This window comes from Ipomoea nil, unplaced genomic scaffold, assembly GCF_001879475.1.
Source record: "Ipomoea nil cultivar Tokyo-kokei standard unplaced genomic scaffold, Asagao_1.1 scaffold3087, whole genome shotgun sequence".
NCBI classification, from domain to species: Eukaryota; Viridiplantae; Streptophyta; class Magnoliopsida; order Solanales; family Convolvulaceae; genus Ipomoea; species Ipomoea nil.
Genome location: NW_017619515.1, coordinates 306,371 through 325,000, shown reverse-complemented (window position 1 = coordinate 325,000; position 18,630 = coordinate 306,371). Strand labels below are relative to the sequence as shown.

Sequence of the window (18,630 nt, the reverse complement as noted above, 5' to 3'; positions counted from 1 at the left end):
ATTCCATCTATTGAGTGTTAAAATGAAGGGCACTTTCGGCCATTCACCTATTATATGCCTAATATACTCTGAAAAATAGTCGAGTGACCATTTTGGGAATAGTCGAGGGATCATTTTGAGAAAACTCATTTATTTATTTCCATTTTTTTAACACTATCAAATTAGAATTTGAATACATTTTTTTTCTTACAAATATAAATAGTTAAAATCCACAATCAAATCTCAAAATTTTAAACGTTCTCTACAATTTTTTTTTCCTTTTGTCTAAACGAACAAATTTTTCCCCTATCCCTATCAAGTTTTACAATAAGTTTTGTAACATTAAATATTATTTTTATAGTTAAAATAAAATTATTATTTATTTACGTACTATGGTAAACAAGTTTAAATTTCAAATTTAAGTTTATTAACATTCATATATAAAATACAAACAAACTTCAAAATGACAAGAACTTATAATATTGGTAAATGATGAGACTTTAGGTTTAGAATTGTTTGTTTTGTGGTAATTATTTTTGTATTTGGTTTATTTTACTTGTCCTTTAAGACATAAAATTGATAGCCATAGTTCTAGACTCTCTTTAGCATGGTGTACTTCTGGGTAGATAGGCATTTGGAAATGGTAGCTATGGTTTGTACTAACTTTGGAATGAAACTAATGGCCTTACAGGCTAAGTTAAACCAACTTTCCAAAAATATTTTCTAAGATTTTGTCATTGACCGAGAAGTGACGCGTACTTCTCAGTTCGAAGAAGTGCCAGAGCATAGCGATTGATTGTAAAAATAATATTTTTATTTTCAAAAGGCATAGTGACCGAGAAGTGAAGAGTACATTTTGGGTGTCTAAATTGATAAAAATAGTAATGTTATTTTCAATGATAAAAATAATATTTAATATGATACATAGTGATTGATTGTCTATTGAAGTTTTAGTGTGTGTGTGAACATAAAAAGTATATGAGTATTATATTTTTGAAATTCACAGAACTTATTGTAAAACTTGATAGGGTTAGAGGAAAAGTTTGTATGTTTAGACAGAAGGAACAAATTTGTATAGAAAGTTTAAAATTTTGAGATTTGATTGTGGATTTTAACTATTTATATTTGTAAAAAAAAAAAATGTATAGAAACTCTAATTTGATAGTCTAACAAAAATGAAAATAAACAAAAATGAAATAAATAAATGAGTTTTTCTCAAAATGATCCCTCGACTATTCCCAAAATGGTCCCTTGACTATTTTTTAGAGTATATTAGGCATATAATAGGTAAATGGACGAAAATGCACTTCATTTTAACACTCAATAGACGGAATTTCTAACGGAGGACCAATTTGGAGGAGTTTTTAAAAGTCAAGGGACCACATTGGGTGCAATTAAAAGTCGAAATGCAAAATTGAGAATGAGCAATAGTCGAGGGACCATTTTGGAAAAAAACTCTATATAAGATTGACATACATAAGAATAAATTTTTTTTTTTGAGAGGACATACATAAGTATATAAGATTGACATACATAAGAATAATTTTTTTTTTTTTTTTTGAGAGGACGTACATAAGATGGAAAAATTTTAAAAATTTTCGCTAGAAGGAGGGCTTGAACCTCCGACCTTGTGGTTAACAGCCACACGCTCTAACCAACTGAGCTATTCCAGCTATGTGTATAAAATGGGAATAATAATTATTAATACAAAAGATCACAGCGCAGGTCATCCAGTTGCCTTTCTCTGAGAGAAGCGCAGGGCGAAGTTGAAGAGTTTTTGGCGGCGTTATTCTACAGAGCCAGAAATCTCAAGCCTCTTCTCTTTTCTCCGGCCGTCGATCTTCTCTCTTAGAACCGCCGCCCCAAAACCCAACGACGCCACCCAAAAATCCCATCTTGAGTCCGCCCTTCAAGCCTCCCTCACTGCCCACAACGTAGATGAGGCCTGGAAGTCATTCAATCCAGATAACTCTCTCATCGCCCACCTCTCTTCCCTCTCCGACACCCTAAATCTCAAGAGAGCATTTGCGTCTGTGGTGTTCTTGATTTGAGAGGAACCCAGAATTGCTCTTCCCTGAAACTGTTGAAAATTTTGTTGGATTCAATGAGGAATGCCAACACTGCTGCCCCTGCTTTTGCATTGAGGTCAAGTGTATATTCAAGAATCAATTTTTCCTGCCATTTAGTCTGTGGGGGAATGCCCTTGTTGATACCAGTAGAAAAACTTGTTGCTTAGTTGCTTATTTGCACATATTTAATGAGAGTTGTAGAATTGCCATGGATGACAAGTTGGAGTTCTTGAAGCCTGATTTGGACTATTGGCCTATTTGTATGCAAGAAAAGGGATGAAACATAAAATTCTCGAGTTAGAAGTTCTTGTGACTAGGTTTGGATTCTCCGATAGGAAGGTTGTTCTTAGTAGTTTGATTAGTGGATATATGAATTCTGGTAGTTTAGAATCTGTTTCTGCTACTATTATGCTTAAATTAAGAGAAGGGGTTAGCGGAGAAAGTATAAGGTCTTGGCGAGGAAACTTATATTGAAATCGTGAAAGGATTCCTTGATAATGGAGGAATGAAGAACTTATGTTATGATCAAATCAAATGATGTATGTTCTCCTAGAGAATTTGTATATGCCATAAGTATATATATCCTCAGATTTTAGATTGGGGAGCCTGCAGTTTTTGCTTTTCAATTAACTCTGATTTTGATACTTTAGCAGGTAGCCATGTATAACATGTGTGTTTCTTGTTGTATAAACATTCAATTGCATGAACTTCCTGCTGAAAACATAAATGGTTAATGTTTCAAAGGGTAGTTTTAAATGGAGCTTTGTACTATCAAGAGTGTATACTAAACTTCGCTAGAAGTGATTCACTCGCTAAAAAGTCTGCAATTATATTAAGTGTAATATGAGGTCTTATACAAGGCACATTAACAACTCGATTAGGTGGCTCAACAAAGACGGGAGGCATCCGAGGTGTCTATAGCGAACAGAACAAAGTGGCTGATTTTCTTACAACGTTATGCGTTCACCATCATATGGATTGGGCGGAGGTTATTAACCTTCCCTAAGAATTGAGGAGCTTATTACCGGTAACCAAATGAACGTGACCTGCAGAGAGTGAAAGTGAGAGGTTAGCCTCTCACCGTTGGAATACTTTCTCTTTGTGATTTAAAAAAGTATATCTTTAAATATATTCATTACGTGAATGATATGCATTAAATAAATCAATAAATCATTGACCCAGATATGCAGATAAAGGTTGAATCTCAATCCCAAGGGCCCCACACTTTGGCCCGACAGAGTATTTAGATGTAAATCATCGTGACTCAATTGCTCAGCAAACAGGACCAAATGTCAGTACGTACAAAAAGGATACCTTAATCTCAGCAAATTATATTGTGAACACGTACTCACCATGCACATGGTGCACACAAATCTATATCCATAATTTCTATACTGTAGATCCATAAATTTCTAGACTTTCGGTGAGCTAAAATTATGAATCTAAAGTATAAATTTTAGTTCACTGAGAGTCTCGAAATTATGGATATACAGTATAGAAATTATAGATATACAGTATATAAATTATGGATATAGATTCGTGGTTAGAAATTATGAATCTAAAGTATAAATTTTAGCTCATCGAGAGTCTAGAAATTATGGATTTACAGTATAGAAATTATGGATATAGATTCGTGGTTAGAAATTTTATGAAGCTAAAGTATAAATTTTAGCTCACCGAGAGTATAGAAATTATGAATATACAATATAGAAATTATATATCTACAAGTATAGAAATTATGGATATAATCTATATACGGGGTCACTCCTAGCGGAAAACGAATTTGTGCCAAAGTGAGCACGTACTCACAACATAATGATTGCTTAATCTCTTCTTCCAAATACTACATACCTCCCTCTAACGAGCTAAACCCGTAACCTTTTAATACGAAAATATTTAATCAACACGGGTGGGGGCAAAGTGTGTTATTATTATACTTATTAAATAGAAATAAATGCCCCCAGCAGTTCAGCATCCTCAACGGCCATTTCGCCATTGATCTCTTTCCGACCTCCTCCTACTGAAATTCGGGGTAATCTTTTTCTCCAAAACCCTAATTCCTTTTTACCCTGCATTTTTTTTTTCAATTTGTCTTATTCCTTACGCACCATCAAATCACGATGTTATGAAACCTAAATCATAATATATCGTCTTAAGATGCTGGCGATTATAGAAGGAATGTACATTCTGAGTTTCATCACGAAATTCAAAATTTATTTTGCTTGAATTCATATAATCCTTTGAACTTTCATCACATTTCGCGATTTCTTTTTGTTTTCAATTCAATAATTTTGCAGGTCCTCTGCCGGAATAACTGCAGGAGATGACTGCAAGTACCGGCAAGATCAACCACCGGCGGTACGGTAGCAAAATTATAAAGCCTTTCTTTCTATACGGTTAGTTTTTTTTTTGTTTTTGTTTTTTTTTTTTTTTTTGTTTTTTGGGTTTTTTCCTTACATTTGTAGCTTATTTCAGTTCTTGAATAAATGTAAGAATGAAAATGGTCAAGGATTCAGAAAATGTAATACTTCTAAATCAAAATGTAAGATTTAAGGATGAACTGTTAGAAAAAGTGTAATATTAATCATGAATAAATTGATTGATTCTTACCTAAAGAAAGTGTAATATTTCTGAGGAAAAATGTAATATTATGGATTGAAGAGTTATGATGAAAATTGTAATACTTATGAAAAAATCGACCCGTCTCAGAGATGTATATATATATGTGTGTGTGTGTGTATCTATGCAGTGAATTCTTATAAGTTTCCAACTCAGGAATTTCAGATGTTGCCAATCTATGATTGCTGCCGAACATGCAACCGACAGAAGCTCCCGAAGTTCAAGTCATAGAAAGGGCGGGATCTGATCATCCTAATACTGATGGCTCTACCTCTGTGCAAAGGGAAATGAGTTGCTCTTCCCGTGAATCCTTGTTCAGTATTCATGTTGATAGCTTCACGAGATGTCCTGTTCCTGGCATGGGTGCGGACCTACCCTACCCCGGGGAACAGGACAAGGCTCGAGAATATGAATATATGGACCCCAAGCAATCAATTAGTCTCAGGGGAGGCTTTCAAGACACGGGAGGAGGAGAAGAGAATAACAAAGAGGACCTGGGACTGGATAACGGCCCAGTATCAAGCCAAACTTTAGTAGAATTACCGAAAGAGACGAGAAAATCCGGAGAACATACGGGTTCTTCTGCCCTTCTAACGTGAGTGCCATTCCTTGTCGTCTTTGATTTACATACACAACTTGTAACTATCTAAGCTGCCTATATTGCCCCTTGTAAGTCGTTTAACAGGCGATGTTGCTGCTGCTGTAAGCCAGTAACCTGGATGTGCGGCCACTGCTTGACTCCGGCCTGGAATAGCTGTATTTCCTTGTTGAGCTGCTGCTGCAAACGCCCGACCTGGCAAAGCTTTATGTGTTCAAACCTCTGTGGAAGACGATCTTCTAACACGTATCCCTCCCCCTCTCTCTCTCTCTCTCTCTCTCTCTCTCATATTTTGCATTTCAAGCATATTGTCGTATTAGCCCTGTTGATTTAACACATTTCTAATGAGAAATTCATAGAACAAACTCTTGTGACGTTTTGCAGGGTGGAAAATGGGCCCAAACAACATACTAAGAGCTCGAAAAAGGCTTCCGGACAAAAATCTTGAGGAAAAAACCATGCTTTTAAGAAGGTTTCCATTGTCTTCTCAGAAAACGAAAACATTTCAGGCAGATCGTAGAAAAATTTATCAATTCTCAACCAAAAGATTTGCTCATGTTGCTTCAGAAGGCAATGATATCTTCATCTTTTCACAGTAGATTTTTCCTCTAACTGTAAATTTGAGGTTGTCTGGAAGGCACTTTCTCACAGTTTGGAATCCTGGTGAGAAATCCAGTGTGAAGAACATGAATGACATGTTGTGTTTGTTGATGCTAAGAAGTGCAGAGTACTATAATTGATAAGAACACAATTATATTAGTATTAACAATTAATATCCCAATTACAATTGATAATCACAACTTTTAATTGATGGAGAAGGTTACAATAGTAAGACAAATGCTAATGTTGAAACATTATTCGTGTTCAGAATGTTCATTATACGAAATAATGTATTTCAGTATTCAAATGATGTGTTTTTTCTAAATACAATGTACATTTTTATTAAAAGTACATTATTTGTGTATTGAATGTACATTAATTTGTTCTATCAAAGTCAAAATTAGACCATCGAGTATTATTAGCCTTGTCTTTCAAAATCCCCAACAAATGACCACGCTCAGTGAGATTATGTAATAGACCTCTAGGCACCTCCTCACCCATCAACGGCAAATTATGCTGTGGAATCCTATTAAGGTGAATATGGTTTCAAAACTGTTCATAATTATGAATATATAGTTCAAAAATTGTGAACATAATTATGAACATATAGTTCAGTAATTATGAACATAGAGTTCTGTAATGGTGAATATAAAGTTCAAAAATTATGAATATATAACTTTATAATTATAAACATGTAGTTCATTAATTATGAACATAGAACCGTGTCCACCTTGCAAGGTGGACACGGTTCAACAACATAACAATTGCCCATCAACCAATTTACAACCATCACAAAATCTCTAAATTTCAATTTCTAGCACATTACAACTATTACAAGTGAGTAGTGACGATGATAACTGTATTAACCGTGCAGAGACAGATGGAGACTGTATTAACCGTGTAGAGACAGATGGAGACTAGAATTGTGAATCATAAACTGACTCAAATACATAGAATCCTAATAGTGACAACCCTCAACCATTTGCCAAACTTCAACGAATCAATTCATCGAATTGTCACCTTTTTTTTTTTTTTTTTTTAAATCAAGTTCTTAAATCTTGACACACCCATTTATATTGAATTTAATCCAATATTTTCCGATCTCTCTCAACGCAACTCACTATTACCACATAATATCGTCCTTACTCCATTATTCATCACTCACGTAAAAGTTCTATTAATATCAATATGATATCGTTCTGTCATCTCCATTTCCAGCAGTTGTAATAGCACACAGTATATGAGCCCCCTCACTGCTTCAAAGCCATTCTTTGAACTCAAATATTTGTTAATCCTAGTATCCTACACCTCAACAGTCAACACTATAAGCAAGATCAAAAAATAAACTACTTTTGGAAATGCCTTTAAGAGTTAAATTGCTAATTAAAGAGTATCAACAACAGAAGGGGTCCTTAGCTCAGTGGTAGAGCATTTGACTGCAGATCAAGAGGTCACCGGTTCGAACCCGGTAGGGCCCTATATTACGTTTTTTAACCCTAGCTCTTGATCACTGGTTCAAACCCAGCAGGGACCTAAATTACCTTTTCCCCCTTGCTTTATACGGCAAATGTGTAAGAAGAATAACAGACCAAAGCTACTCTCTGCACTCTGCCCACACCAAAGATGCACAAAATAGTCTTTTGCAACATAACATTCCAACATGAGCATTTGTAGGCAAACGTGTATATTTCTGCCCATATCAAATATGCACAAAATATTCTTCTGTGACATAACATTTCAACATGACCATTTGTAGTTACATATAACATATGTGTTCAAAAGAATGAAAAATAAGAAAACAAACTCTTCTTTCTCCTTCTCTAGGATGTCTGTCCTATGTGGTGATGTTTTGTCTCCCGGACACGGGGGCGTAGCGTAGCGTTTATTACAGGAAGGGTGCGGAGTTGGGTTTGATGACGATATGTTTGAGGGGGTGAGCGACGTCGCTGCCTCCTGCATGCTTCACAAACTCGGCGGGCGAGAGGAAACTCCCATGGCACACGCACATTATTCGTACTTCTTGCCCCTTGCCATATTTGTATAGTATCCCGTCGATTCTTTTCCCATTAGGACCGTCGCCCTTGGTGAACACACACGGCATATCCTCCATGGCATTCGTTCCGATTTCCCTTGCTTGATCGCTCGTACTATTGGGTTTATGAGATGTACCCTCCGTCTCGGCCCCGGACATCCTGCTTGCTAGATCCATCGTCTTAACCCCGGACGAACCAACGTCCCTGCTACCCGTGTCTTGCGTGGACTGGAAACTCCCGGGGCTCACGTCACCAGAACCTGGAAAACGAAATTGATTTCATTGGCAAAAGAATCGAAGTAAACAGTGAAAGATATAAAGCTAATTTATATTTTTTACTACGTATTTCTACCCGTTTTGAGGTTTAAACTTTAACCTTACAAGTTACAATTCAGGTAATAGTAGTTCTAAAAACGCTTCGATTTTAACTGTTGTTTTTGTTCCCAACTTTTCCTCTACAGTTAATGCAAACATTAACCAGTTTATTCACCTTCATGTCCTGGTCTTTTAGTAGCAGAACATATTGGATAAGAAGAACATATTGGATAATAATTCCAAAGGCCAAATTTAATGTTGTTTCAACTAACACAATAGACTCCTCTCAGCATTCACTGTTGCACTAATTTCAGAATCCATCAACCACGCTAAAGTCACAACCCACACCACACAACATCGAAAATACACTATTATTCACGTCATAGTTCTCACCTACCAATTCTAAGATCTCTTTCACGTTATGTGCTACTTGGTTCGCATTAGCGGTTTAGAGAAGATCTATTCGTGGTAGACAAGAATCTTGTCCCTAACCACTTCCCGACTTTCCATTATAATGAACAAAAACATCAAGTGCTAAGTCAACTAGCTAACCGTAGGAACCAGCTTGGTTGACGTGAGTGACCGTGCACTCTCATCCCTTAAGAGAGGTAGGGAGTTCGAACCCCCTCTAGTATGGAAAAACCAATCTGGCCAGCACTTCGCCCTTAATTGGGCTGACCCGATGCGAATGGGGGTTAGTCTGAGTATGGTACAGGCTTAAAAGTATCTCCTACAGTTAGGGTCTGTTCAGGACACCTCATGGCCCGACCAAAAAAAAAAAAAAAAACTAGCTAACCGTAAGACCTCTACATTTGTAAAATAGATAAAACAGTAGGAGGAGGGAAATCACAGTACAGTACAAATAAAGAGTTCTAATTCCTGGCAGAGAAAGTAAAAGCTGAAAAGTAAAAAAGGAAATGCTTGGATCCTCACCACACAGAATAATTACAGTCATCACACTACAAAAGACGGGTTAATCAACAATACGATGCATTACAGAACTTTCCCTTTTCGATGAACCGAGGCTTTTTACTGCAAGTTAACAATGCTGTTTGTTTCACAGGCTGCGAAATCGAGTATGCAATAACGTGGATTCCAATTTCCAAATTAGCTATAAATTGCTAGAAATCGTGAACTGTGCTAAAAGAACTACTGTACAGATAAGCAACCAAACAATAATTACATTAAATTTTTGCAGATTTGGAAATCACTTTTAAACTTGCCAGAATCTATGGACATGTTCCAACAGAACTGCAGTACAGATAAGCAAGGCAGAACACAATAAATCTGTTGTCTGGCCGATATCAAGATAAAATGTAATAAAGCACATTGTACTCCCACTAGGAGCAGTCTATTGGCCTTTATAATTTAAGTCAATTAGCTATGTGCAACCTCAGGTTTACCTCTTGTGGTCCTAGAATAAGAAGGCGGGCCTGTGGTCCTAGGTTCACAAGGCGGGTCTACCGGTGCACACATTTGACCCCAAGGTAGGGTTACCTTAGTTACCTAGTACACACATTTGACTAGTGACAATAATGCGAGGTTACCTCGTGTGGTCCTAGAATAAGAAGGCGGGCCTACCCAGTGCACACATTTGACCACAAAGTGGGGTTATCTAGTACACACATTTGACTAGTGACAGCAATGCGAGGCTACCTAGTACGTACATTTGACTAGTGACAACATGTTTCCCTCGTCCTAGCGCACACTCAGATAATGGCGGCGGGTTTTCCTCGTTACTCAATAATAATTAATAACACATTGTTGGAACACCAAAAACAGAATAAAGTGGTAAAAAAGGGGTAATTGTAGGGAGGAAATGAAGTACCTTGAAGAGATTTACTTTCCAATTCAGACATGCTTGAAGAGCTTCCCCCTTGAGATTCAACTGACCCTTGGGAAGAAGGTTGTCCAAGCCCTTGAACTTTACTAAAATGACTGAAATGACCTTTCACAATATCAATACCACTCCCAAAAGCAGCCTGATTGGCGGCAGCAGCCCAGGTAGGGAGCCCAAACTGCGGCGGCGCCGATAAACCGAACCTTTTCGCGGCGGTTAAGTACTGTTCTCTCTCCAATCTCCCTTTGAAATTCTTCTCAATTTCCCTCTTTTCATCTTCCAAACTGCTGCCGCCGCCGCCGCCGCCGCCGCTGCCGCCTCCGGCGGCGGCGGCGGCGGAATTTCTCTGCTTCTCCGACCGTCTCCTCTTAGCCTGCATTCTCCGCAAGGTCTGCAACTCCTTCCGCTTCCTCCACTCTTCCTCCGTCTCCACCGGCAGGGAAGACGTCCTGACCAAGGCAGGATACGCCACCGGCGGCGCCGCCGCCGCGTCGTCGTCTCTCACGCTCGGCAAACATGCAGCGATAGAAGAGGACCTTACAAGGCTCTTGGAAGCTCTGTCCACCCCAAATTTCCCTCCCAATGACAACCCGAGATTCAACTCGATTTCACTCTCATCTTCCTCTTTCTTCCCCGCCGCCCCACCCCCACCGCCCTCCATGAATCTCTGCAACAAATCCCTCGAAGCAGCGCCGGTGGAATCCAGAGAAAGATTCTGCATTTCAACTCTGCTTTTCCTCCTCGCCTCCTCGCTATCCCCCATACTGTACATAAAGCTATAAAGCTCCAGTATTACATGCATGTTGATCCCTAAGCATACCCAGACACAAAAATATGTTCTTTAACTGCATACTACCTGCCCTTCAGCTCCAAGATTCAATCTTTATCCAATACCCACACTCAAATCAATCCCAGAAAATCCCCAGTAACCATAAAAAGAAGATCTATATCACCAACAAACCCACAGTGAGGAGCAGTAAAAAAAAATAAAAAAATCCACCAATGACTAGATTCTAGATAGTAGATACCCACACGTCTGTTAGGCCGAGCTGAAAAAAGAATCAAAGGAAATGGGAAGATTCCGGCGAATGGGTGGCCGGAAAGTCAAGAAAATGCGGAGAAAAGAGAAAGGGGAGAGCAGGAGGGGAGTGGGAAACGGGGAAATACTGAGGCAAATCAGGAGGGAGAGAGACCCAGAGAGGAGAAACATGGAAAATGGGGAGAGAGAGAGAGAAAGAGGAATGTGAGGACGAAAATGCCCCTGGATTTTCTTGGGTGGGGGTGGGACTATAAACGTACTTGGAAAGGACAAGTGGCGGAAGTAAGTGAGGGGAAAGGCTGACACGTGGGTCTGACTAAATAGGCCTTTTTGGTGGTGTCTCTTATGATAGAGCTTCCAGAATTTTGTTTATATACGGAAGAATGTTAAGATGCGGTCGACCACACCGCACAACCTGCGCCCACTGCCCCCCCAATCATTTCAACTTTAATTTGGAGAAAGGTAAAATAAGCTCATTAACTTTATACAATAGAGCAATTAGACAATCGTTATGATGTGCAACCGTGTCTAAAATGTATGATGCACACGGTTACAAAACGACGTTGTTTCATTTAAAAAAAAAAATCGTTCGAATTGTCGTTAACGGCGTTAGACGGTTTCATTCGTATTCAAACAGTAAGATATATCCATAATTTCATAACTACATATCCAGAATTACATAACTATATATTCATAATTTGAAAATAGTACATTCAAAAATAATAACTACACATTCATAATTTCACAACTAGACATTCATAATTACATAACTCAATATTCAGAATTCTTAAAGTTCTTGTTCACAGAGAACTATATCCATAATTGCATAACTACACATCCATAATTTCAAAACTATATATCCATAACTTCATAACTATATATCCATAACTTCATAACTATATATTCAGACTTGCAATGCTATATATTTATAATTACACGTCAATTGGAGTTTGTGTATAAAAAATAAATAAATAAATAAAAATTATTTGATTGGTGGAGTTAAACAGTGCCACTAATGACACCGTTACTCCATCATAATAAAACAGTGTCGTCTTGCAATCGTGTGCACCATGCATGTTGCACACGGTTGCACAGCATAATTTGCGGCAATTAGAGCTCTGGACTTTGAAAATGTAAAATTAAATTATTTAAAATGTTTTTTTTCGTGCACAAAAATAGGCCTGCAGATTATAGACATGTTATAGCTGGTCACTATCACACCGCTGAAAATTTGACTAACTCCGACAACTCATGACGATCGTAAGTCTGTCTTTGAAGAAGACAATCATTTCAAATCATCTTTTGTCCCATTTTTCGGAGAAGTGGACCAATTTTGGTCGCCTCTACAAAGAAGGTGATCGTTTCTGGTCATCTCTCCCGAGAAGGAGATCAGCTTTAGTCGCCTCTTCGGAAAAGGCAACCATTTAAGGTCACCTTGTGTAACACCCCCTTTTTCTAAAATCTAAAACCCGATATAAATCAAACTTAATTAAGATAAATCAAGAATAACTTAAGTAACTAGAATAATAACCCAAAAAGATAAGCTAAAAGGGAATGTCACCGCCACAGTCATCACTCACGGTAACTGCACAGATTACAAAACATCTACGGGAACTAGAGTCAAAGCTCATCAAAACAGTAATACATGGAAAACAACCCCGTTGTCTACGCACCATAAAAACGGTAGTTCACTACAACCAGTTAAAAGTACCACTAAACAAAAGGGTACCGACCTAGTAACTACTACAACTAAAACTACACACTAAAGTATCACCGTGCGCTCTCAAGAACTGGGTCCACCTGAAAGGGGTTATAAAACAAGTAGGAAAATAAACCCGTTAGAAATTAATGCTACGTATAAAGCCACTCAACCCTGTAATGTACTATAGAAATAGGTTGGAAAACATTTTTGCATTCACACACATTCTTAAGTATGAATATAAGCAATCCAGACACTTAGGCAACGAATCTCATTAAATACACATAGATACTTCTATATGCTCGCAACCTATGAACTCATATAAACAGGCTTTAACTCATAACTTATATTTATGCACATACTCATGCCACAACAGATATAAGTCATCTATATTCTACTATGCACTTCTCATAACCAAGATGATACTTTCAAGATAGATAATGAGATGAATGATGTTTAACAAGTAAAGTCATGCTTTCATACTACTACTTAAACAACGAATGACACTGTACTTTTCAGATATTCAAGATGAGACTCAAACTATGACATGATATGAATAAGGATATGAAGCTATATATATATATATATATATATATATATATATATATATATATATATATATATATATATATATATTTATTTATTTATTTATTTATTTATTTATTTATTCTCTCGCTCTTTATCAAAAGAAATACTTTTTTTGTGGAGGATCTCTGTTGAGTCACTTGACTCGCTTTTCTCTTCTTTTTTCTTTCTTCCTTTCTTTCTGAACTCGTGGGCGAGGTAGGAATTTACAAATCGTGAATGGACATATCCGGGCTCGGCATCTAGCTGGCCTAATACTCACCTCGCCCACAGAACCGGTACTCATGGTTCTTATAAAAACTCTGTGGAATCAGGTATCGTACTTTCAGTGTGCACACCCCCTAACTAGGATTCTAAGCCAGTCGGTAGTATCCAACCTAGCAACTCGGGATTGTTCTACCAAGTTACTTCTAGAATAAACTGTCGGTCCTCTGTGACCGTTTCTTTCTTTTCTCAAAACTTCTTTCTTTATATTTTCTTCCGAAAGGACATAGTCCTAACGGGGGCCTCCAAAACAAGGTTTTCCTCACATAATATAATAACATATATAACACATGCAACTTCTTTACTCAAGCTAGTAATCTAGATGTCATGCAAGCTTCCCAATACACAAGTACATCTCATATAACTTCTCTTTCACATTTTGGAAATCAATTCATCATGCAAGCTTCTCTATGCATATAGATATAGATTTTCCAAAATAGATATAAGGTTTTGAAATATAACTTAGACTTTACTTTGCCTCAACTCTACATAAATCATGAAATTGATGAACATGCTATTTTACTGTGAAACTTGGAATGCACTGCCTTAAACAATTTATCTCAAATAACTCAACAAATCATCAACTCAAGAATTAAACAAAGTAAATAGCATAGCTACTACACAATCTTGAGAAGTGAGAACAAAAGCAAAATATATACTTCACTGTCATGCATTTCTAAGCCTCGAATACACGAAGTTCATCTTTCATGCTTTTGCTAAACATGCTTCTACTTGAAATTAAACGAAACAACTCATACTAGCGCGTCATTACGAACCCGAGTGTCGGAATCTCAAGGGCCCACGAATCCCGGTCTGAAACAATACATTACTGAGCCTCAAAGCGTCCGGCCTTCTCAAAACTTGACCTGGCGGAGCTTGGTGACGGGGCTTGAGGAGCCCCGCCACTTGGCTCCATCAAGCAGCGGCCTTGAGTGACGGATCTCGCTGAGATCCGTCACCCTGGTCCGTTGGACCACGGTCCTAGCCAGCGGATTTCTCCTAGATCCGTTGGCTAGGGTCGTAAGGCAAGTCTAGCGCACCAGACAGTGTGCACCAGAGGTCTTCTTCTCCAAAGATTCAACACAGAGCTCAAATAAATGCTTCCAGACCACAATAAATCAAACATATAACATCATCAACACACAAATAACTCAACAAGTATTCTATAACATTTCTAAGCAACTAATCTCAAGAATCTAATATTAACAGACTAAAAATCATAGTTTTGGGAATCTATAGTTTATACCTTGACCTATTTTCTTCTTAGCAAATCCATTCCTAAGTTCTTCTTCTACACCCTTTATCTTCCTTCTCCAAACCAAAGCATAGTAACAACTTCACCATTTCCACTCAAAAGCACAACAAATAAACTCACATAAATACATCATCTTAACAGCTTTATCTAGAGGATGGAATGGATAAAGAGAGGAGAAAGCTTACCAAATCTTGAACCCTAAACTTTGCTAGAAGGGTCTCTAAAAATGAAGAAGAAGAGGGAAGTCTTGCAAGCTTTGAGCTCTTGGTGGAGTTTGTTCTCTGTAACATTTTGCGGAGAGGAAGTAGAGCAGGGAGGGATTTTTTTGGCTTGGCTGATAGAATAATGTTCCTTATATAGGGGCACAAAACCCTAGGTCACACTTGGAGAGAAATGAACGGCTAGGGATGGGTGTTTGGGTCATTTCGCGATTAAAATCTCGAGTTATCTTTTTGGGTAAAAAAGTTGGGTCGAGTTCAGATAGAAATAGGTTTATAAATTTTTGGGAATAAAATAGATTCATTTGTAAGAATATTCCTAGGCCAAAACACTTGAATCAGTTTCACAGGTTTCACTCAAATTGATTTTTTGGGCCAAAACTTGGTACATAAATATACCCAATACTTAGGATTTTCAAACTAGGCCACTACTTGGTGTTGAATTAATAAAAATCATGATTTAGAATATTTAATTCATACACCTATTTTGGAAGAATTTTCGAAGGAGTAAAAATAATTATTTTGGAACTTTATAAAATAGAATTTAGGAAAATAAATTTGGGCTGTCACGTTCTACCCTCCTTAAAATCAGCTTCGTCCTCGAAGCTAAGGTCAAATGAATTGAGTTTCTTAAAATGGAATTTCTTCATAAAGGATAACTCGGGAAGATTGCAAAAGAATTGGACTTAAGAATTCTTGGAATGGTTTTACAGAGTAGGAATTCTGAATAAGCATGCAAGCACTCAAGAACCAACACCACAAATATTCCATCTACTAAATGGGATTGCTAAAACTTAAAGAAACTTAACGATTGCCTTGTACCAAAGTCTCTTGGTGCATAACCTTGACAACCAAAACTCAACCTTACCCTTGATGGATCGTCTCCGAAGGGTCCTCATTCAAACTCTGGATTCAACACTTGTCACCCATGGGTGAAGTTAGAAATACCTTGATTTATTCTTTTACCAAGTGAGGAGAATCCTAACTCCACACTCCTTTGCAGTTCATCCATCACTTATAACACGAGTTCTTAACGTTGATCTTTCTTTGTTCTTGTATCTTTTAACATTGGTCGCCTCATTCATAGAAGCATTGTTAAAACTCACTATCTCATAATTTTCCTCATTACTCTCCTTATTCTTATCATCCTTACCACTTCTTCAGTCTCAACACTTTGAACTTCTACGTTTCTTGCATGAAATTTGAAGGCGATTCATAAACACTTTTCTTCTCACTTGATGGCAACTTGTTAATCTTCACAAGAGTAAGATACTCACAATTTCAATCCAACACATATCCCAATATCCCTTGTTTGGAGTATTAAGTACTTCCTTACAGACTATTTACTGTTCTCACCCATCATTGATATGTTACATTTAACAAGATCCGTTCCTCATAACACTATCATGTTTACTCCAATCATAGTTAATAAACTTCCACCACCACAATCCTTATGTTTCATCATCATCTATTTCCCATCGTTGGTTAATCCTCCAATTATCATTAATAAACATAGTCAACCCTCATTATCGCCTAATCATTATTTTCATCATTCGGTCTCTATCATCAAACTAGTCATAATATCATAGTCTCATCCTTCCTACCATACATGATAACTCATCTTAGAGATCGGTCAATTCATTTGTCCACTTAGTGTGGTCCAACTTAATCTTAGTTTTCTTTTTCTGTAGGTTAAGTGTAGCAACTCCCTTTCAATCCGAATCGGTGCATTCCTTTTATAATTTCTTTGCTAACTTCAAAAACATAACTTAACCAATTAATGAGTACTTTATCCAAAAATTCTTGATAATACAAACTATCATTTACTCCATCTATCAAGTGATCCGGATAGAGTGTCGTGCCTCCAATAACAGAAGATCTTAACTATTCATGCTACTTTTACCAATTGTTCACCTTCTCTACTTCAAGAGAATTCACTTGCAACGAATTACGATCATATTTGTTCAATGCACTTTAAATCCTTATCCGATTCAGTTAGCAATGCCAACTTATAAATCTCTTTTTCTGAATCTTTTCCGAAACTTCTTATAGTCCAATAAACTCTGACTTTGATTTTTTTCCCCTTTTACTAATCTTTACCATTTCCTTTCAAACGGAATTCTTAGCAATACTTTTTTTTCCTGCCAACAACAAGTCTCACACTAAATCCATCTATTTAAAATCTCACTCTATTTAAAGAAATCCAATGACTAAACCAATCCTTTAGGTTTGCTCCCATCAATCTTAATTCTTCTACAATTTAATCATCTTGTTATCATATGTTCTTTGACAATCCAAGATTTAATTTTATAAATTCGGTTTTAAGAAATTCCAAAATAGTCATTTTTCCACTCTATAAAAATTTTTGCAATGAAATCGGTGTTGGAATAAATTATTTTGAGCCACTTTTAAATAAATTCAACACTGGAACATGATTTGAAACAAAAATCCTAAATATTCGGGTACATTGCTTACCTTTTGAACTGAAAAGTCATTCTGAGTGAAACCGGGAGAAATCTGAGAAGCCTAAATCAAGTGTCCATCTAGAAATCATTTTTGGGAAATTCATTTCCAACCCCAAACTATTTTAAATCTTGATTTTAGACCATGGTCCATGAAGCATGGTGAACCACACTACTCCAAGCTTTGTTTGATGCAACTTTCTAGCCAAGCTTTTACATTTTTGCCTTCCACCAATCATGAGAGATCCTCCTAGGGTTTTGTGCCTATATAAATAAGAAAATTATCATACTTTTGCCTCTTGATTCTCAACCTTGTCTTCCTCCCCAAAAGCTCTACAAGATCATTCAAGAAATCACAGTAAGTTTCTTCAACTCTTAGCATTCCATTTCTTCTAGTTTCCCTTCTCTGCTTTTCTTCTATCCTTCCATCTCTGAGAACTTAGTATTAAGATGGTTGTGTGCTTTGTTTGAGTTGTTTAGGAGGTGAAGGAGGGTGTAGCTAGCTTGGGAAGAAGATGGAATCCTAGCCAAGAGGATGAATCTACAAAGGTATAACCCCATGGACTCCTAAAGCTATTTTAGACCCTGTGAAGTCTTGTTTTAGTGTTTGAAATGAGTAGAAATGCTAGAATAATGTGTGTTTGAGCTAGTAAGTGATCTATGATGTGTTGTTGATGATTTGGGAGTGTTATTTGGCCTGTTTTTGCCTTACAGATGAAGAAGAAGCTCATTGGGGCACAACACAGTGTGCACCAGATGAGACACGGAACTAGCCAACGGCCCTAGGGAGGAGCTATAGAATTTGTTTGAGAACATTTACAGTAAAGGAAAATGCTAAGTGTTGGCTCGTGGCTATTTTTTTGAGAAGCATGACAATTATATGATTGTTGGATAATGAAAGATGATCCATGTTTGTTAAGTTTTGCTAGAAAAACATGCCTAGCTGTCTATTATGACTTGTTGAGAATTTTGCTAAGAATATTATGTTTACAGAGCATGAATACAGTAAATGAGATTATGTTGAGTATTTTGAGTTCAAGTGCATGTTGTATACCT

At 37.1% G+C, this 18,630-nt stretch overlaps 2 protein-coding genes and 2 non-coding genes across 8 annotated transcripts; 2 read left to right on the top strand and 2 right to left on the bottom strand.

Moving 5' to 3' along the window:
- Nucleotides 1–1,578: 1,578 nt before the first annotated feature.
- TRNAN-GUU lies at nucleotides 1,579–1,652 on the bottom strand. The gene has a single exon. It is a non-coding gene; the product is annotated as a tRNA-Asn (tRNA).
- Nucleotides 1,653–3,970: 2,318 nt separating this feature from the next.
- Nucleotides 3,971–6,024, top strand: LOC109166383. 5 transcript variants are annotated; one of them, XR_002051654.1, is made up of 5 exons: nucleotides 3,971–4,080; nucleotides 4,346–4,444; nucleotides 4,833–5,262; nucleotides 5,342–5,511; nucleotides 5,650–6,024. XR_002051654.1 is itself a non-coding variant. In XM_019315364.1 (5 exons), the coding sequence occupies exons 3-5, from the start codon at nucleotides 4,862–4,864 to the stop codon at nucleotides 5,711–5,713; spliced, it is 624 nt and encodes a 207-aa protein (XP_019170909.1). In that variant the 5' UTR covers nucleotides 3,972–4,080; nucleotides 4,346–4,406; nucleotides 4,812–4,861; the 3' UTR covers nucleotides 5,714–6,024. The 5 variants fall into 5 exon arrangements, 4 of the variants coding, with proteins under 4 accessions (XP_019170909.1, XP_019170908.1, XP_019170906.1 ...); XM_019315364.1 differs by having other exon boundaries at nucleotides 3,972–4,080; nucleotides 4,346–4,406; nucleotides 4,812–5,262; nucleotides 5,353–5,511; XM_019315363.1 differs by having other exon boundaries at nucleotides 3,972–4,080; nucleotides 4,346–4,407; nucleotides 4,827–5,262; nucleotides 5,353–5,511.
- A 1,247-nt stretch (nucleotides 6,025–7,271) lies between these two features.
- TRNAC-GCA lies at nucleotides 7,272–7,343 on the top strand. Its single transcript has one exon. It is a non-coding gene; the product is annotated as a tRNA-Cys (tRNA).
- Nucleotides 7,344–7,569: 226 nt separating this feature from the next.
- On the bottom strand, nucleotides 7,570–11,316 carry LOC109166382 (ninja-family protein AFP3-like). The gene is made up of 2 exons (XM_019315360.1): nucleotides 10,041–11,316; nucleotides 7,570–8,157 (listed from the first exon to the last, which is right to left on the bottom strand). The coding sequence occupies exons 1-2, from the start codon at nucleotides 10,852–10,854 to the stop codon at nucleotides 7,751–7,753; spliced, it is 1,221 nt and encodes a 406-aa protein (XP_019170905.1). The 5' UTR covers nucleotides 10,855–11,316; the 3' UTR covers nucleotides 7,570–7,750.
- Between the last annotated feature and the right edge of the window lie 7,314 nt (nucleotides 11,317–18,630).

Coding starts and splice junctions, on each gene's coding strand:
- LOC109166383 (XM_019315364.1), top strand. CDS start 4,862: ATGCAACCGACAGAAGCTCCCGAAGTTCAAGTCATAGAAAGGGCGGGA. Junction 5,263..5,352: donor GGTTCTTCTGCCCTTCTAAC/GTGAGTGCCATT, acceptor GTCGTTTAACAG/GCGATGTTGCTGCTGCTGTA. Junction 5,512..5,649: donor GGAAGACGATCTTCTAACAC/GTATCCCTCCCC, acceptor GACGTTTTGCAG/GGTGGAAAATGGGCCCAAAC.
- LOC109166382 (XM_019315360.1), bottom strand. CDS start 10,854: ATGCATGTAATACTGGAGCTTTATAGCTTTATGTACAGTATGGGGGAT. Junction 8,158..10,040: donor GGAAAGTAAATCTCTTCAAG/GTACTTCATTTC, acceptor TTCGTTTTCCAG/GTTCTGGTGACGTGAGCCCC.